Consider the following 19609-nt stretch of genomic DNA (forward strand, 5'->3'; position numbering starts at 1 on the left):
TGAGCTACACAGAGCTTTTCCGAGCATCTTTGTACTTTGATTGTAAATTGTTTCATGAAGAGAAACTAGCAAACACGTGGCATTGTTTGAGAAGAAGTGGGCATTATCCTTTTTTCTGAGAAAGTTAATCTACATTTAGCTAAAAAGAGAAAACTCAGTCCAGAATGAAATGTAACAAAAGCCATTTGCCATTTTATTGAGTGATATGTTTTAAAAAAACAACTTTAAAGTTTGTCATTAACAATAAAAACATGTACATATGCATTAATTAGACGTATTGGAATTGATTTAAACCAGGACTGGAACTATAACATAGGTACGACTGTAACTACTGTCCAGCAAAAAAAGGTAGATCCCTTTAGTCGAATATTGCTACGCATAGACGAGAAATGAGTTCATATTAAAATCTTTCACACAATGAGACTCAAATTAACATCTTTAACTCTAATCCATCCATGCAAACGTGTTGGTCCTTGAGGTAAGAGTGAGGCGTGCTGCTGGATTCCTCTTCAGGCACATTTAATCTTGACCTCAGTGTGGAGATGCTGTCGTGTATATTCCCAAATCAATAAGGCAGCACTCACATGCACGTTGAGTGAGCGGATCACTCCTTGTTGTGGAATCTCCACACACACGTCCAGCATCTGCAGTAAGTTGGCAGGGATCCCTTCCCGTTCATTGCTTTAAAACAAACAAAGTCATGGAGAAGGTTTAGATCACCATGTAGCATGTTAGAAATAAATACAGACCATCCATGGGCAGCAGAATGGCAGAATAGTGGTTAACACTTTGATGCATGTTCACATCCAGGTGAAATTTATTGTAATTGATAAAAAAATAATAAAAATTACAGATTACAAATGTTTATCTTTAATTTTTTTATATATTATTTAACATGCAATCTTAAACAACTATTTTATACTTTCTCAAATATAGCTAATATACATTTCAGAGTTGGTGCATAATAATCGCAATATTTGTAACACAGTATAACAAAAAAAATGTCTTTAAACCAGAAATTTGTGATATAAAATGGGGTCACGATACAAAAAAGATTGGGAACCTTCGTAGGCTAAACGTGACTTTACGCTGACCTGTAGCTGTGCAGCGCTATTAAAATAAAAGCATAGAATTAATAATTAGTGCCAATAGGAGCTGTTCAGACTAATCCACTGAAAACAACCTGAGAACCAATAACATGGATGGATCATGCAAACATTACAAAGTCATTAATTTGCATTAAAGCCTTTGATCTCCACAGAGGCTGCTGATTTGACGAGCTACTTTGATCTGAAGTTCAAGTGGCTGAGAAAACAGAAACCTGTTAGAGTGGAGCCATGTCGTGCTGAGGAGAGCACACTGAGAAGAAAGTTAAACCGTAAGATCATGATTCAGTTTCTCAGGAACTAAAGTTTGTAAATATTCATTTAAAAAATCCTCTTGTTGACCCAGTTAAAAGCTTTACAATCACTGAAGGAAGGTTCAGGTGTTTCTGCTCTAGTTGATTCATGTCCTTATATTCTCTCTCAGGGGGTGTTATTTAATTTCTTTCGCTCTCCTTCCTGAGGGACGACCAATTATAGCGGAGCATGTCCAGACTGGCTCACAGTAGAGAAGCGATGGCCCTTAGAAAGCAGCACTAAAGCTGTGTGATTACAACAACTGGTATTGTCAGCGTTATCTGTGGGAGTCTCTATTCAGCCTCTATGATAACAGAAGCTACTGGTGTGAAAGCCACCGCACTGAGGGATGAACACTGGTAACGTTTCACAGTGATTGAGCCAATATTTATAGTGCTTTCACATTTTCCCAGCAGACGTTAGAGTCTGACCTTGTTACAAGTGCCGGGTTAAGTTTGACTCTCGTGTGAAAGCTCAATACTGCATTCTCTATCATCTCTGCCTCGTGTTCTCACACATGGAACAGTGTCAGAAAATACCATCTCCACAATAGTGCAGTAAGACTGTTGTAGTTACAAAATTGTTGTTAAACAAGTTCTGATGAACGTCACGGCGTCTTCGCGTCAAATGGCACGTACCACGTTCCCAAAAATTGAGTCAAATGACTCGGTTCCAGCGAGTAAAACAAATGAGAAAACAACTTTGATGGAAATTGCTGAAAAAAGGGGGGTGGGCCCCGGGACCCTAATTGAATTGTGCGAGGCATAATCGTAATCTACGTTGAATTACCTTTGAAACGATATATCACACGACTATGTTCCCATAAATTTGAAAATGACCAGAAAGGGGGGTGGGCCCCACTAACCCCCCCCGGGCGCCCCCATGACACGCATGAGGTAACAGGCCCCATTTATATATTGGTATGAGTTAATGATTTGGTACCACCAACTGTAGTAATATTTGACTGAATAAATGAGAAATCCTTTTGGGACCCCTTGGAGCCCCAAGTCTAAAATCTGGCTCCGTGCGTTAACGCGTACACATCCATAGATTATACCTACCAAATTTCAGCCCAATCCGTTCACGATTAACAGAGGAATAGCGACCTTAACTAGTGTAAAGAAGAAGAAGAAGAAGAAGAAGAAAAAGGAGGAGGAGGAGGAGGAGGAGGATGAGGAGGAGGAGAAGAGCGTATTGTGAAAATGCTGTGTAAAGGAGGTTTTAATGTCCTACCCCAGCAGTAACAGAGTCTTCTCTGGAAACTGATAGTCCTGAAGGCTATGACTGTTGGCTGTCTGCTCCACTCCAACTATACAATATCCTTCATTTTTCTTTATCAGGAGGAACTCGGAAAGATCCAGTGGCTTCACCTAAACATGAGACAGAGGACATGATATCAGCCAGCAACTTTAAAATCCTTTCATTTGTTCAAAGCTGTTAATCCATAATGAGCTCTAATAACTGTTTTAATGGTAGCCTCGCAGACACTGCCAGTCTACATTATAGGTATCAGACCGGGATAAAACGAATGTGAGAGAACATCCACACACAGTATGGAAACTCCAAAAATACATCTCAAAGCCCTTAAAAAACAATGCTGTACTTTGAGGATAAGTATTCCAAAAAATTTGAATACCTCAATATTTAGGCCGTGTATTAAAAAATAAATTAATAACCAGTTATGTTGACGACTATGTTTTTGCTCTAATTTCCAGATTAAAGTGGGTGTTTAAGGGCAAAAAGTGTAATGTGTGAAATTTGAAGGACAAACTGAAAATGAAGGTATCTCACCTCTAACAAAGGAAGCCACAGCTCTGATGAAACACTGAGGGACTGGAAGTGTTTGTCATGAATGTGTCGCAGACTGTCCAGTACCAGAGCGCTAGCATTAAAGATCTCACATGTTCGACAAAGACCTAAAAAAAACATTTATTATTAAAATTCCTGTTCAATGTTTCAACATTCTGTCATAAGAATGTATACCATTAGCATAGCCTGAAGTGTTTTTTTTATTTTTCTCGTCTGTAAATATTAATGTTTCTCCAGTTTTACTATGTGCAATATCACTCAGTACCTATTGTAAAACCCCACTTATTGCTTCTTTATATTTTTTTCTCTTCTGTTTTCTTGACTAATATCTTTTATTTATTTTATTTTTTATTACTTATTATATATTTATGGAATAAAATAAAGGATAATCTAATCTGATGTAAACATTAAGTGCTTTGATAAATTAGATAAATATTTCTTAGTTTTCATCTATAGTGATGATGAAAAGAGCTGCAAGATAATTCATTTGGAAACACAAACTTGACAGGAAATTGACAGGATTCGCTAAATACATAGGCATACCACTGGCTCAACATCTGTCTCTCCCTTCTTTCGCCAACAATTCTTATAATTTGAGACTGTAGCGACAAGTGAAAATTGTAAAAAAAAAAAAAAAAAGAAATAGTGAGCATTTTCTGTACAGTGCTATGGTATAAATACGGTTGTTGAAAAAACAAAAGTGAGCTGTCCTGTTCCAGACCTCCGAGGTTGGTGGGCTTGTCGATAAGTGAGGCGACCACCAACAGGGAACTGTGCAGTTTTCCCAGTCGAGCCGCCCTCTGTGGTGAAACCAGCTGAAGTTCAGGCTCCTGGTCCTGGACCTCTAATCTCCAGGGGGTGATCTTCTTCTGCACCTCGGCCCAGCGCTCGTCCTTTTCCTGCTCACCTGCATCACAACACCACGCCCACTGTTACTGACCTGATGTGCAGAGGTGTGTTTAGTGAGATGTGCTGCAGTACTTCTGTCTTGTTGGATCCAGTCTCCTGGCTGGAGCTGTTTGAGGTCAGGAGTTGAGTTTTGAAGTGGAATTGAAGGGGATTCAGGGAAGTTGGACAATTTCTCAAACTTCCAGGTTGGAATCCACTCATCATCAGATAATTCTGACAGGCTTGGGAATGTGTGGAAAATAGTCTAGGGAATAATAACAGGAAGAAAAACATTGTTAGAGTGCACGGACGTCAAAAAACAGGCTGTATCTGTCAGGGTTGGGGTCAATTACATTTTCAATTATCCATGTGAAGTTCCAATTATGGTGACTGACTTTTCCCCCAATTACAAATAAAATTACAAGTATCATTTCCCCCTGAAAGTTCAATTTCAATTAATCACAATTACTGAACCTGAAATAAATAAGCCCATAAAATGTATTCTTCCTTTTGTGTTAGCTTTCTGTTAGCATCTCTTATGATAACGTGTTAGTTTGACCCATGTCTTAAAGCTGTAAAATACACAAAAAATATTATCCATCATCTAATTTGTTTTCAATCTCTTAGATACCTTATTAGGATTCCTTATATTTGTATTAATATTTTTAGTGTGTGGGCATCTGAGCCTTTTTTCTGTCAAAAATGATAAAATGATCCTCAAGAGAAATGACAAGTTGTGGGAAAACTTGATCTGAAACATATTTTAATAATTACGCATGTGTAAGCCATAGAACTGTAACATGGTTGCCAGGTTTGCGTTTGATTAGATTATAATTCACAGCTTTTATAGAATTCCCATGCAAATGACAATTACTGTATGTCATAATTGTTATTAATTACCAATTACACGATTAGAATTATAACCCTAGTATCTGTAGACCAGAAGCAGTAAAAACACCTCTAGACTGTAGTCTGTGGTTGGATGAAAAGCACTAAAGAAGAAGTGCTCCTGAATCCGTATCCAGTTCTTGTTGGCATTTCTAAAAGAAAAAAAGACAGAAAATATGATGCACCATGTACAGTATGCAGAGTGGATGACCTGCAGCTGGTCTGGCCTTACCCACTGCTCTGCATGGTCTCAGCCTGACTCAGACAGGCTCGGACCACAGAGGACAGTCCTCCCAGTGCCTCCACCTCCTCTGTTGCCTGCTTTTCCGTCAGGTTCCACACCCTTTTTAAGGCCAGCAGGGCATACAGGCGCACACTGAAGTTATGGTTGAAACACGACTGCAGGATGACGTCTAGTGCTCTACACAACTGTGCTGCCTTCAGTGTAAACAAAGATTTGTGAGATTTATGAGAGGTCAGACAAGGGGAGGTCTTTAGAAGGGAAGAAGCACAACCGATACATTACTTTGTCCTTGAGATTTGGAAGGATGTGGTTAAAATGCACCAACACGGACAGAAACGTGCAGACGCTGGTCTTGGTATGTTCGTGGTCCTGTAGAGAAGACTAAAATATGATCAAAACTTTTCACGCACATTCTGATCAGGCAGCCGCATTGGAGGCAAAGAGCTCACCGTATTGAAGTAATTCCAAAATGTTTCTATGTACTGTGGAAACCGAATAAGGATCACAATCATCATCCACTCAATGAGGTACTTTACTGAAGGTTGATTAGCGCAGAGTCCAGCTTCAAAAACACGAGTCGACAACGTGTCCATAAACTCCTGCAGGACGAAAACCACAAATACAAACTTATTGTTTTAAGTTTGGTCAGTTCAGCATTTTTAGTATTCTTTGATCACTTTACCTCTTTAAGTTTAGGCAGCAAGAGCAGCAACGTCTGCCATACTCTGTTTTTGACACGATGTTGCAGGGAGTTGCTATAGTAACGCACTTTTGACTTTGATATGTCATTATCCTGGAGAGATGGAGCGGAGGAAAATCATGGAAACTGTTGTGTCGAGCTGGTAAATTAACTTGAACTAATGATGAACTCATGACAGGGTAATACAACCTTGCTGTAGGTTATACTGTATATTTCAAAGGAAAACCACCTCATTTGTGTCGCACATTAATTCATTACTAATAATACTATTTGGAGAAATAATCCATTAGATGTTTGGATCATTCAAAAGCTCTGAGTTGATGTGTGTTAATCCTCAAACTAGATGAGATTTGTTCATCAAGGATCATTCAGTTTGGTAGTATTGTCAAGTGTCTCATTTTGAAAAGTACTATAAAAGCATCTCCACTTAAGATATTTGAACTGTGTTTTCAATTGAAATATTTAGAATAATAATTTAATCTGTTAGATAGAAAACATTTTAGAACTTGGTTCTTCATCTTAAATCTGAAGCCTGATTTCCAACTGTGCTTTGCTTCTGCTGTTTAGTGACAAGTTGATTAACATAACAGTTTATATTATAATAATTTGCAATTAAATATAAAATTATATGAGTTTTATTTTGGAATTCATGTGCGACCAACATTATCTGATATTTCTGATTTCATAGAGTAATATTTTCTGTTTATCTGATTTACAACATCTTTTAGATATCAGCAATTTGTGTGATATATGGTAGATAACAAATACTAGAATTAATGTAATGGCAAAAAATAAAATAAAGTCAATAGTCCATCAAAATGACCACAAACCTACTTTTTTCAACAAATCCAGAACAACTTCCTCCATCAGTTGTTGATGCAGCAGATGAGAGGGATCCAGGCTGTGGAGGAAAGCCACTACACATATGCGAGGCAGTTGATCATCTCGGTTATCACTGCAAAATAAGAAGAGAACAACTAGGGAAATATTGGAACTGCATTAGAGAGACATCTAGTGGTAATATGATATATAGTGACAAAGAGAATCCATCAGTCACCTTTTAACTGCAACATTTGCGGCACAGTTTTGTCCCAGTTGCTCCACATAGATGTGGACGTCTTGGATTAGTCTTTAAAGGAGCGAGATGATGAATTAAATCCAAAAGTAGAAGCAACTTGAAACAAAACATTAGAAATACTGCTGAACCTTACCGTTGATCTTTCCTAATCACTGGTCCATAGACGCATGCCTCTGTAATGATGTTGATGTAGTTGAAAACAGTAGAAAACACAGCGTCTGCCTGCTCACTGATCCCTCCATCAGTGATCAGCCACGTTAGGCAGCAGTGTTTCACAAGCACTCCAAACACACCGCTTTTTGACTGAGACAGGACCATCATCTCTTTAGAAATCTAAAGGACACAAACATTCCCAAATAACACACGCACGCACGCACGAGCAAACTGAACATCAGAATCAGAAAAAAAAAAAAAAACTGTATTTATCCTCGAGGGGTAAAAAATAAAGTTTTTTTCTGAACATCACTGTGCTGTGAGCTGGACTTTGTTACCCGTCTCAAATTTTCCAGGAGTGTCGGCGCCTCTGTGGATGTCAACTGAAGCATTTTGTGCTGGAAAGCCATGGAGGTGAATGCTTTCAGGGCGGGCCAAAAGTCCTGAGCATTGGTGGTCAAGCCCTGAACCAGGTCCCAGCTCTGAGATAAAGCCTCCACACAGAGGTCCTCCTCCTCATGCACTAACTGGAATGACAACATAACCACATTAGATCAACAGAAACATAGACTATCAGATAAACACCAGTATCAGTTTCTAGAAGTAGACAGCTCTTTACGCTGTCTGGCTGTATTCAAAAATCGCATACCAACGTACTACTCATACTAAGTCTGACATTATAGTGCGTTCACATTGGATAGTATGAAAACTTTGAGTACGCGAGAAATACCTGGATGTATACCATATCGGGACATTTTTGAAGTATGCACGGTGCCCCATGATGCATTGCGAGCGGAACATAAAATCGTGCTGGGACCGGCTTCAAGTTAAAAGTCAAGCATCTCCTTTTCAAAACAAAAGCACCTCTTCTTGTCACTAGTTTTTTCACACTCCGGGTCACCGAAAAGCTCTGAAATGTCAGCATGAAATGTATTTTTGCGAGTTTTATGGATCAAATGAGCACATGTTGGTCACTTTCTCACTTATAATGTTTCCAGAACTTTTAAAAGTGGCAAATCAACATATTTAGCCTCAGTGTGCTTCAGATTTCTGTCGTTTTGTCTTAGGTTTGAAATGCATCTTGGAAAACTTGGAAGTATATTTCAGTGGGAACGATCATCATCATAATCATACTTATAATATATAGCAGACAGTATATACTCATTGAGCTTGTAGTGTATAGTACGGAGTGTGCCATTTCTAACACAGTCGTAGTATTAATTTGTGTTAAATTGGTGTGAGACTCACATGTGGTAGTAGCGTCTCCATAAAGGTGAAAACAGGCAGCACCAGGTCACTGGGCAGCAGAGCCAAGGCCTCAATACTGCAACTTAGTGATGCCTTCAGATTCTTCACTGATTCAATACTTACAGCGACCTTCATAAGGAAGTTAAAACAAATCCATTGATCTCGCATAAAAGTAGCACCGACACGTCCCCAGTCCTGGAGCAGATGACTCTGTGCTTCAAAATCACTAATAAAACAACAAACAACTATATAGTTCTTTTGGGAACTTCCTTGTCACATAAACGTATTACTAATATGTCACTCACCCTGAGGAATCTGTGTTCTCTGGTTTAAGCAGACATTTGTTGATGTTTCCCAAAGAAGCGGGACATGCTGAGAATGTCAAAGTGTAGAAGTAATCATTCAGTGCTTCTAAAACCAAATCGGTTTCAGAGCGTAGGTTGATCCATTCTTTCCCCATGAAATCACAAACCATGGCCATAGAAGCCATTGACACGGCTTTAGTCACCTGGTTCACTACAGAAGGGACCTGGAAATAGAAAAATACTTGAAATGAACCAAGCAAACAAACAAAAACACACTCCTGAGACATGGAATATATTGTGTCATATAGGGGTGTTGAAAAAAATAAGATTCGGCGATATATTGCAATATTACGTCGCGCGATTCTCGGATTGATTCAAAATGCATCCATATCAACTTTTATTTTAGATTTTTTTTTACCTTTATTTAACCAGGAAAGTCTTTTCCACTGCAGGAGACATTGTAACTGCACAAAGAAGTGCTGAAACCTGGGCATGTTGACCAGCTTGTGGTTTTTCAATAAAATCTAAAAATAAAGTACTAACTTTCTGCATTTATTTGTTGTTCTAGGCATATACCTCAGTTAAGTTGCACGAAAGTCAAAGTTGGTTTAAAAGCCACAGGCAGATTGTATGTTATTTTTTTATTTTAAGTTGTTGGCTCATGGCATGTTAAAGCCAATGTTTTGAGTCTAAAGTATGCCAATAAAATATATTTCATACATAATGTTCTCATGAAGGTGTACACATTTATAGATTAGTTGTTTCTTAAGTCATATATGTAAAAAAAAAAAAAAAAAAAAAATCGCAACAATAGCCTTATACTTTATTATCGGGATATATTGTATCGTGACCTATGTATCGGGATATGAATTGTATCGCCAGTTGCCAGGCAACACACACCCCTAGTGTCGTACCTGCAGACTTGATTCCCCAAGAACGCTGAGACTACACTTGAAGAGTTTTCCAAAGTTGCCGTGCTGTATTTTGCTGCAATGCTGTGGTGTGGAGCAACTTAAGGCAACCAGTTGCCTGAGGACAGTGATGTACAGCTCAGCTCGCTGCAGGTCAACCAGCTGTGATTAGAAGACAGACGACAGGGTAGAGCAGCACTGTGTGATGGAAGTGATGGGAATAATGAGGAAAATGGGGACTTTCATTACTCTTTACCTCCAGCAGCTCGCCACACAGACGCCTCAATAAAAACTCCTGGATCGGCTCCACAACTTGGAAAATGAGGGTCTCCAAGGCAACTGCTACACTATCCTCTTTGCAAATGAGAGTGAAAATCACACGTTAGTGAGCAGAACAATATGCAGTAAAGTTTACAAGGGCCAAAGGAGACAAAACCAAAGAAATGTAGGCCTAATTCACAGGTTTATATGTGAATGACCCCAAAACGAATTGTAATGATAAACAACAAATAAATTTTAAAACCATTTACAAAGATTACCACTAATTATGTGATTTAATAGACAAACTATGAACAAATTATGATAAAGGAGGGAAACACATGTCCTTCAAGCTAGTCTTGTGTTTGGACCCACAGTATGGAACATGTGATGATTTGATGATGAAAACCAATTAAAAACAAAAAAAAAAAGCTTTGATATTGTGTATGATACACTCAGTTGAGGAGGAGGTATCATGAAAAGCCCCCCCAAATACACCCAATGATGTGTAGAGGTGTATAATGATTGCCAAAACAACAATAAGATTTTTCCTATCTATGTTTATGCTGCATATTAATGGATCCAAGAGCAATAACTATAAATCAGTGTTCTCATTACAGACCTGGTTGACAGTTTGGAGCGTCTCCAAGCTGGAGCAGCCTGAGCACCAGCTGCAGGCTGCTGTCACTCTTACGCTGAGGTAAATACACATTAGTGCTGAGTCGGCTCAGGGTGCCCAGCAGGGGAGACAATAATGACTCCAAAGTCTTGCTGTTCTCCAGGTGCAGATGACTCCTCTCCATGTCCGCACACATTAAAATGGCCCGAGCCAACTTATCTGCATCTCGTCCGTCAGGCAACCTCTCGCTCTCACCTGAGCAACAGGAAAACCAAAAAAAAAAAAAAGTCTGGAATAATCAGACATGCAGCCAGTTTTCCAGACCTGCTGTGCTTCAGACATGCCTGTGCTGGCTGGGACTCGGAGATAGGTGAGGAGCTCTCCTTCAACATAAAGCCTGACGTATCCTTTGCTTGTTAAACCCTCAGCAGCTTCTCCAGTCATATTTTGGTGTTTAAAATGTCCTTCATTTGCTGATAACCAATCACAAACCTGCAGGGATGGAGCAATGTGTTAGGAGAAAATTCATAGTGCATACAACATCTAAACTTTCTATTTTTCTTTTTAAAAAATGTGACAACTTTTAACAAATTTGATTTGATTTATTTATTTTCATCATGTCAATGACTACTTAAAAACAGTTTAAAACTAAATAAAATAACTAAAACAGTATCTTGCATCTTCAAATTCTTACACATCTCAATTTACATGAACAAAAAGGAGTAAAAAGAAGTATAAACATCTAATTCTGTCCCTTTAATTTAATTGAAGTCTCAATTTATTAATAATTTGAAAACTATAATGTGAATAATCAATCAATGCAATATAATACTCACAAAGAAACCATGCAATAAGTTTTTTTTACATTAACCTTACCGTCTTTTCAAATAATGTACCACATCCTACAACTTTTTAACTCCAAATAGCAATTCTTTATCAACATACCTCTGAAAGTAATTTCTTTATGCCTCTTTTTAAACAGAATTATGCTCGGAATTATTTTAAATTCAGTAAAGTTCCACAGTTTGACTCCATAGACGGAAATACAGAAGATTTTCATTGTTGTGCAAACATTGCGAACCTTTGGATTTGATATCAAATAAGTTATAACAACCTCCATCTTTTTTTAATGAAACATTTCCTGAATATTTTTTGGTAACAGATAATTCCTTGTTTTATATAACACTTGTGCTGTTTTATGCTCCACCAAGTCAAACAATTTCAGAATTTTGGATTTTAAAAACATGTCTCTTTGTGCATTACCTGATCCCAAAGCTTTGTTCTTCTGCAAAGAGATTCATCTGAACGGAAATGCACCAGGAAACTAAACACGTGGTCAAGAGTCACTGTAGTCTGAAAATAAAGTACATTTAATGTTGTTAGTAGTTTTTATTGTATATTTGTAGCTGTGAAAACAGAATATTTGTGAAAGCAAAGTCATCAATAACAGTAGAAACTACTTAAAAATTATACAGAATTTTGGGAACTTTTTGCTTAAAATAATGTTTTTTTATGGTTTGAATGTGAGGACAAAGGTCATACCACTGCTGTGAGAGAGAGAGCGCTGTTGAGAAGGAAACACTGTGCTGCTCCTCTCAGCAGGACTTGGTGTGTGATCATGGTGCATCGCAGCACTTCTCTGTAAAAACATTAACCTCAACATAAGCATCGCTGTCAGCCTTAATAACACAACCATGCTCCCTGTTAACGTGGCCCTCACCTGAGAGCTGTGAGCCCACTGTCCCCCAGCAGGGGACCTGGGGGGACATGGGTCAGAGCCTGAGAGAGGAAAAGCAGAGGAACTGCACACCAGTGTTTGGAGCCCAGCCGCTGAAGTAGCTGGAGGAGAACATTCGCTGCACAACAGGAAGAGACGGGACACACGGGTCATTTTCCGCTTCCAGTGGAATAATAATGGACTGTGTGGACCAGGGTTGGGGTCAGTTACATTTTTCAATTACATCTCCAATTATCCATGTTGAAATACAACTCAATTACGATTTTGGTGACCGCTATTTTTTTCCCAATTACAAATCAAATCACAATTATCATTTTACCTTTGAAAGTCAACTACAATTACAAAAGTTCAATTAAAATGTATCACAATTACTGAGCCTAAAATAAATAACCCCATAAAGCGTATTCTTCCTCTTGTGCTAGCTTTCTGTTAGCATCTCTAATGATGGTCAGTTTTGACCCATGCCTTAAATCAGCTGTAAAATACACTAAAACATTATATATCATGCAATTTGTTTCTCATCTCTTGGTTACCTTGTTAGGCTTCCAAATCAATGAAAATATTGGTATTAATATTTTTGGTGTGGGCATGTTGAGCCTTTTTTATGTGTCTGTATACCCCTAAATTACATTTTTTTGTAATGGTAAAATGGTATTGAAGAGAAATGACAGGTAGTGGGAAAAGTTGATATGAATCATATTGTATGTATGTGAAAGCCATAGAACTGTAACATAGCTCCCTAGGTTTGCTTTTTATTAAATTATAAATGACAGTTTTTAATAGAATGTTGTTGCTAATTACAATTATCTGAACTCAACTACAATACAAATACGATTATAACAGCAACATATTACGATTACAATTACTGGTATAATGTCATAATTGTAATTAACTACCAACCAGGAAACCCTGGTGTGGACTCTGCACTGCTCTGCTTTACCTCGATCATCCAGAGGAAGACTGCTGAAGAACGTCCTCAAGAAGCCTTTGAGTTTAACTCCAAGTTCAGGACAATCTCCAACGTTCTGCCCAGTGGATCTACACATGGAGAGGAGTGGGATTACTGTACCTGAAGCTAGAACAAGTTAAAAGTACCTTTAATAGCACAGACTAATGTTGCACTCACCTGTAGAATAGTGACGTCTCAGACAGCACATCCAGAAAGGGCCCAACGATAAACTGTAAAGCAAAGCAACAGATGAAGATATTCACACATGGAATTGGTTTTCAATGAATTAATTTAATTGCATACAAAACATTTAAATGGAAGAGAAAGAAATGTTTGAGTGTGTACCAGAGAAAAGGCCGACGCGAAGGCTGGCTGACAGAGGATCTGTAGCTCCAGCAGGTGGAACACTCCTTCTCTCATTAAGGTTTTATTCTCACTGTGGAACATGCGCTGATAAACACACAGCAGCCATGATGGGTGGAGGAGGCCTTGATCTGAAGCTGCAGCAGAAACAGAAGGTGACTTGGTTTTAGAAAGTTTTCTAAATATTAAAATTAACTATTTTGCATGTACTAAAACTTTGTAAATATCTATATATATATATCTTTCTTCATCACAACAAAATCAACAATATGTTACTTCACAGTTTTTTTGCTTATATAGTGTTCTCGTCGAAGTTCTTATTATTTTTCTTCAGTAACTCCTTTGTCCTGGAACTCCTCCTAGGCTATTAATGCAGCACTAATGACAAGTATGCCATCACAAAGGGGAAATGTCAAGGATGTGCAGTTGACCTTTTTTTGAGCCAAAATGTCAAAGTCACGGTCACGTCAAGTGTCAAAAACCAAAATGTTCCATATCTCTAGGAATATTTATTGTACAAGTTCAATGCTTACATTTATGAAAAGCTCATCTCAAGTGGAGTATTTTATTTCATTGGACCGAAGCAGTACGACCTACCAGGAATAAGATCGGTAGGGGTCAAAGTTCATGACGTCACAAAGAAAAAAACACTTTTTTCCCAATAACTTGGCCACAAATTGCGATATAGTGCTCAGACTGGTACCATTGAACAACATTTCCTTTCAATGTGTGACCTTGACCTTCATTCAAGGTCATATTTAAGGTCAAGGGCAGTCTTGTGTTTTTTCCTGCATTATGACTTTTTTTAATTAGTAAAAAGAACAACATACATTACTCAACAACATACACAGTAAGATGTCTTTCACATTCTATTTGCCAATTTCCAATTGATAATTACGTATTCGCCTTGCGATTGCAGGTCTTGCCCAGTTTATAATTTTTTTGCCATCAACTTTAACTTAACATTAATTAATTATATAGCTCTAATTACAACAATAATATGTTAATATGTAATTTATTCAGGCAACTTTTTTTCAGGAAATTTACTTTTATCTCCTGACATGTTTCGACTGTCAACCGCTCGTCTTCTTCAGAGGTGTCTGCTCATCGTTTTGATATGTCCTTGACTTCCTTGCAATAATTCCAGAATATTATTATTATTATTTTTTTTCCAATAACATGTTTCATTTATTCAACAACTTTTTTTCCCAGGATATTTACTGTGATAAGACGCCTCTGAAGAAGACTGGCAGTTGATGGGTTGTCTGAATTCATGAAACCTTAACATATTATTGAAAACGAACTTGCTGGAATTACAACAATAGTCGTATTGTAAAACTGTTAAAAAACAAAATAGGTTCATAAACAGTAAGTGATTTTTTTAATCCACAAAATAAAGTAAATTCCTGTCGTTATGTCTTACCTTCACAGTCACTCACTGCTGTTTGGATCAAAGTGTCTATTCTGTTCAGAACTGGCCTGACAACATGAACCTGCAGAGAAAAGTACAAACAAAAGGCCAACGTGACGGTTTGCTGATGAGCAGAGTCGGAGCAGTAATGTCTGTTTTCCCACCTGGTTTTCTTCTAGAGTTTCCATTACGAGAAAATAATCTTCCCAAAACTCCCTGAGCAACTTGTGTTTGCTGGGCGTCCATCGGAACAAAATCTCATCTGCAAGCAAAAGATTACAGAGCACATGTTATGAACTCATTAGTCAACAACAAACAGCCTGATGGGATCTGCAATAAAGTCTCCTACTATAGCAATGTCCAATTTTGCACTGTGGCAATGATTAACTTATCTAATAAAACCAAATACATAAAAGTTTAGCAAAACAACTAAAAAATAACCCAGTGCTATGTGTATTTTCCCCCTTGAACAAACATAAGTATTTGTTAATGTCTTTAAAAGCTTTTCAGTTTCTTACTTAGTGAAAAAAGAAACGACCAAAAGAAAATGCAGTTGGAAAAATAACTATTATTTTACTTGACTTCAAATCTGGACACTTACATAAATGTACTGAGTACGTTCTTTCCAACTGAATAGGAATATGAAAAGACGAAACAAACCATAACATTGTGGTGTGTAGTATATCACGATCTCTCAACACACTATTGTTCCACCTTTACAATTATCTACTCACTGGACCACCTGCAGTTTCTTTAGGACCCATCAGGAGCTGCCAACCCACATTTTGGGAATGAGATATAAACTTATTTTAGGACAAGGTTGTCAAATTAGTCTCAAATAGGCATAATTTAAAAAAAATATATAAAAAATAACCCATTCATAACCTTATGACCTACTGTTCATTTTCTATTATTATTTTTGTTGTTCTAATTAACTAATCAGTCACAAATATTTGGAACTCAATATCCAGAAGTTTAAACCAATATTGGATTGTTTTGGTGAAGAATTCAATTTTTAAAAAAAACAGCTTTATTGGCATGAGAAACAAGTTTACATTGCCAAAGCAAGTGTGACAGAACAATGTACACACAAAAACAATACATATCAAAAATAATAAAGTGTCTATTGATATGGAAATGTATCAATAGACACCGGGACTATGGGTACGTTTTCTGGACCTTTTCTACATAAGCGTAATGTGCCTGTGTTTTTTCACCGTGTCAGGATGGCTGAGTGGTCTAAGGCGCCCATTTCTTCCTTCTGCTGCCGTGGGTTCGAATCCCGCTTTTGTCATATATATTTTTTCATTTTAACATATTTAACACGGCAAATTCCACCTTTAAAAATATATATATCCAAAAAAATAAACACTTTAGGGTAGGGATGTAACGATTAATCGTAAGGCAGTTAAAAATCGATTCATAGGTATCACGTTTGATATCGATCTTCTGAAAATTGAATCGCAGTACTTTTTTTAACCAGCAGAGGGCGCTATCCAGAAGTGTAGGCGGCGGGCGGAGTCTGCTAATACTTTCTTTCTGGCCGCCTTCTACTCTTAGTATGTTAATAAATGATTCATTACCACTTTAGCACCGAAAGAATATCTGTAATATTACATGAATATCTGTAAAAGTCACGTTATTCTAATAGCTCCGTCTGCTAGCATAGCATCTCTTCTTCACTGCTAGATTAGCTGCATGCCAACCGACCACGGGGTTTTTTTAAGTCTAATTGTTAAGGCACAAAATACATTTTCAGTTGCACTTTTAAAAAGAAAAAGAACTATTATGCAGTTTTGCATTGTTTATTATAGAACCAGAATTTAAATTAATAAGCTTCTTCTTCATTTGTATTATTCCTTTATTTATTTAATTCAAGATTTATTTTTAGTTAAATTGCATTATTTTGAACAGTTTATCAAGGGATTCTTTTGACAATGAAAAATAAAAGGAAAATAGTACAGTATTTTCTAGTTTTTTTTCCCCCCCAAAAAATAAAGGAATATTTTTCAATCATCATTTGTCTACAGTCTCGTGAGAGAATCGTATCGTGAACCCAATATCGTGAATCGAATCGTATCGGGAGTTGAGTGAATCGTTACATCCCTACTTTAGGGTATTTCCTTGGTTAGGATTAGGGATAGGGCTAAAATAAAAGGGTTAGCTAAAAATAAATATGAGCTAAAATAAAACTGACGGAACTTTTAACTAATGAGAGTGCCGTGTATGAATAGCCTGTCAGTCTATTCATACATATAGATAGCCACGGCCATAAAAATAATAACATTTGTGATGTGCACAACAATAAAATAAAAATAGGGTTTCACTATATACACTAGGGCTGGGCAAAAAAAAAAAAAAAAAAAATCGATTTATCAAATTTGTAGATAAAAATGATTTTTATTTTGAAAATTTGAGTTTAAAAAATATTATTATCATTTTTCCACCACAGTTTTTTCGGACTTTTTCGCGTTCAGTCCTTGTGGGTTACTGTAGCGAGATGTGAGCCAGCCCCTTCTTTGTTTACATGTGTTTACCCTTTGAGTAGGCTATATGTGTGCCACAGACATGTTTAATTTTTTTTAATTTGCACTATGCTAAGATGCTAAGGGAAGAGTTTATTTTTTTAATTGTAATGTTGTAAAATATGTAGTTATCTGATTTCTTAATCAGATAATTAAAGCTACCGTATAGTTGTTACACTTTAACTTAAACCTGGGTTAAAGCTTGACATTGTTGAATGACAGAGCCTCATTTACTTTTTTATTTTGGGACTGTTCTATGCATTTTACCTCTTGAGGACAATCACGGCAACAAAGTTGCACTTTTGACAATATATCTGATGTCTGCAGACATTTTAAGTGCATTGAAAAAAAATTTCTTTTAAAAATCTGAGATTTATTTTTTTAGGCAAAATCGCCCCCAGCCCTACTATATACTGTATATGTAGAACAAAGTTTACAATTAACTTAGAATCTTTCTCATGGTGGGATTGGAGGGTCTTAAATGCCAGAGTTATCCCGAGTCCTGGAGGTGGTTGTCCTTATCTCAATCACATCTGTATCCACGTGTGAAGAACATCTCACCTTGTTCCCAAGTAGCAGGAGGCCAGTCCACAGCCTGGTCCACAGATACAGCTGCACTTCTTCTCAGCAGGTACAAAGCTCTCCTCCGGGACAGACCGTCTCTGTGGATCAGTCCATCCTGAATCATCCTCCAGAAATGTACAGAAAGACGAGGATCCGAATCATAGGAGGGGGGTGAGGTGGTGTGGGGGACCAGCAGGTGGTCTGACAGGGCGGTCACACACAGCAGTGTCCGCTGTGTGAGTGCAGGTGATCGGTCAGAGCTGTAGCAGCTCAACAGGTCCTCTAGGACCAGAGACAGACGCTGGTTTAAAGTCGCCCTGCTACCTCCGCTCAGCAGAGGAACAACAACCCTGACCAGGACTCTAGAGAGCAGCAGGTCAGGGAGGGCTCTGATGGAGGACAGGACAGAGGTCAGGGTGCTTAGTGTGAGCGCTTCATCCTGTGTTACACATGGTACCAGAGCTGAGACCACCTCAGTGGCCACCTCCACACTAAGCCGTCCGGGATCTGGTTCTTCCTCGGGTAGCTGTAGAGAGGAAAGAGCCGCTACCAGCAGCTCCTCAGAGCGGGTCTGTGAACACAGAGGGACGCAGGCTCTCAGCAGCCCACAAACAGCTGCCGTGTCCTCCCTGGAACCAGGACCACCTCCAGCCCTCACCGTTAGCACCGACAGGAGCGACAGACACTTCCCCCAACACACAGACTCGACCATGTCTTGAAGGCATCGTTTCTTTGTCTCAGTGAACCGCGTTGACTCAGATAGAAGAAGAGGTCCAAGTCCTTCCAGGACCGCTGTCAGAGCCTCCACATGCTCCGGGTCTGGGAAAGACTCTCCCGGTCCGGACAGACATTCAAACAGCGCTCCGTAGTCAGCACAGCTGGACAGAACTGCACTTATTAACACAGAATTCATGGTACATTTCTGTTTAATTAATGTACAGTAAACAACAGCCTGCTCTGCCCCTCACACACCACGAGCACCGTCCACGTGGTGCCGGAGAACGTAAACTTCCGTTAACTCAAACTCTCGCGAGAGCGGAAATTGGCCAAGTCACGAGTAAAATATCTCGTTGCTCGCTGTTTTTTCTTTTTTTTAAACACATAATTTCACCCCATTATAAAGATTAAGACAGACATAACACATTTAATCAGAATATTTACGAATATTTGTCAACTTAAATAATTAAAAAGTATCAGCCTAGTGAATGTATAGGCTTTAATAGTTCATAAGGAAGCCATAAACTATGAAGAAAATAGATTAGGAAAATTACTTAGAATTTTTTGAATAAAGGGGAATATGAAGTTCAATTTTAAGGCAATTAAAACGAGTTAAAAAAAATTGTAAATTCTCAAAGAAAATGGGAGGGTGAGGGTGCATTAGAGTCAGTATCACCCCTAGGAGTCAGATTTCCCCCTGTGAGTCAGTGTAACCCGTCAAAGTAACAATCTTTGATTCAGAAAACGGCCTTAATAATATTGACTATTATCTTTAAAGATAGTAAACTGTATTTTGACATTAACAGCAGGGGGCGCTGTGTCCACTGTTCCAATAGGTTGA

General features: G+C 38.1%; 1 protein-coding gene across 2 annotated transcripts; it reads right to left on the reverse strand.

Annotated features, from left to right (window-relative positions):
- Positions 1-195: 195 nt before the first annotated feature.
- Positions 196-19081, reverse strand: tarbp1 (TAR (HIV-1) RNA binding protein 1). Of its 2 annotated transcripts, XM_028469413.1 has the most exons (30): positions 18049-19081; positions 15127-15224; positions 14975-15044; positions 13534-13688; positions 13366-13418; positions 13180-13277; positions 12222-12357; positions 12044-12140; positions 11765-11854; positions 10846-10993; positions 10505-10756; positions 9881-9978; positions 9628-9786; positions 8714-8937; positions 8409-8634; positions 7499-7687; positions 7141-7340; positions 6987-7058; positions 6764-6884; positions 5912-6022; positions 5679-5828; positions 5512-5598; positions 5218-5423; positions 5056-5137; positions 4191-4362; positions 3931-4116; positions 3192-3316; positions 2634-2770; positions 2462-2511; positions 588-681 (listed from the first exon to the last, which is right to left on the reverse strand). In XM_028469413.1, exons 1-29 carry the CDS (start codon positions 18962-18964, stop codon positions 2508-2510), a joined length of 4662 nt encoding a protein of 1553 aa, XP_028325214.1. In that variant the 5' UTR covers positions 18965-19081; the 3' UTR covers positions 588-681; positions 2462-2507. The 2 variants fall into 2 exon arrangements, with proteins under 2 accessions (XP_028325213.1, XP_028325214.1); XM_028469412.1 differs by lacking the exon at positions 2462-2511 and having other exon boundaries at positions 196-681; positions 18049-19080.
- Positions 19082-19609: the final 528 nt, after the last annotated feature.

The sequence above is a fragment of the Gouania willdenowi genome, chromosome 15, assembly GCF_900634775.1.
Source record: "Gouania willdenowi chromosome 15, fGouWil2.1, whole genome shotgun sequence".
Classification (NCBI taxonomy): Eukaryota; Metazoa; Chordata; class Actinopteri; order Blenniiformes; family Gobiesocidae; genus Gouania; species Gouania willdenowi.

Coding starts and splice junctions, on each gene's coding strand:
- tarbp1 (XM_028469412.1), bottom strand. CDS start 18,964: ATGAATTCTGTGTTAATAAGTGCAGTTCTGTCCAGCTGTGCTGACTAC. Junction 13,419..13,533: donor TCGCGTCGGCCTTTTCTCTG/GTACACACTCAA, acceptor TTTGCTTTACAG/TTTATCGTTGGGCCCTTTCT. Junction 9,979..10,504: donor CGCTCCAAACTGTCAACCAG/GTCTGTAATGAG, acceptor TCATTTGCAAAG/AGGATAGTGTAGCAGTTGCC.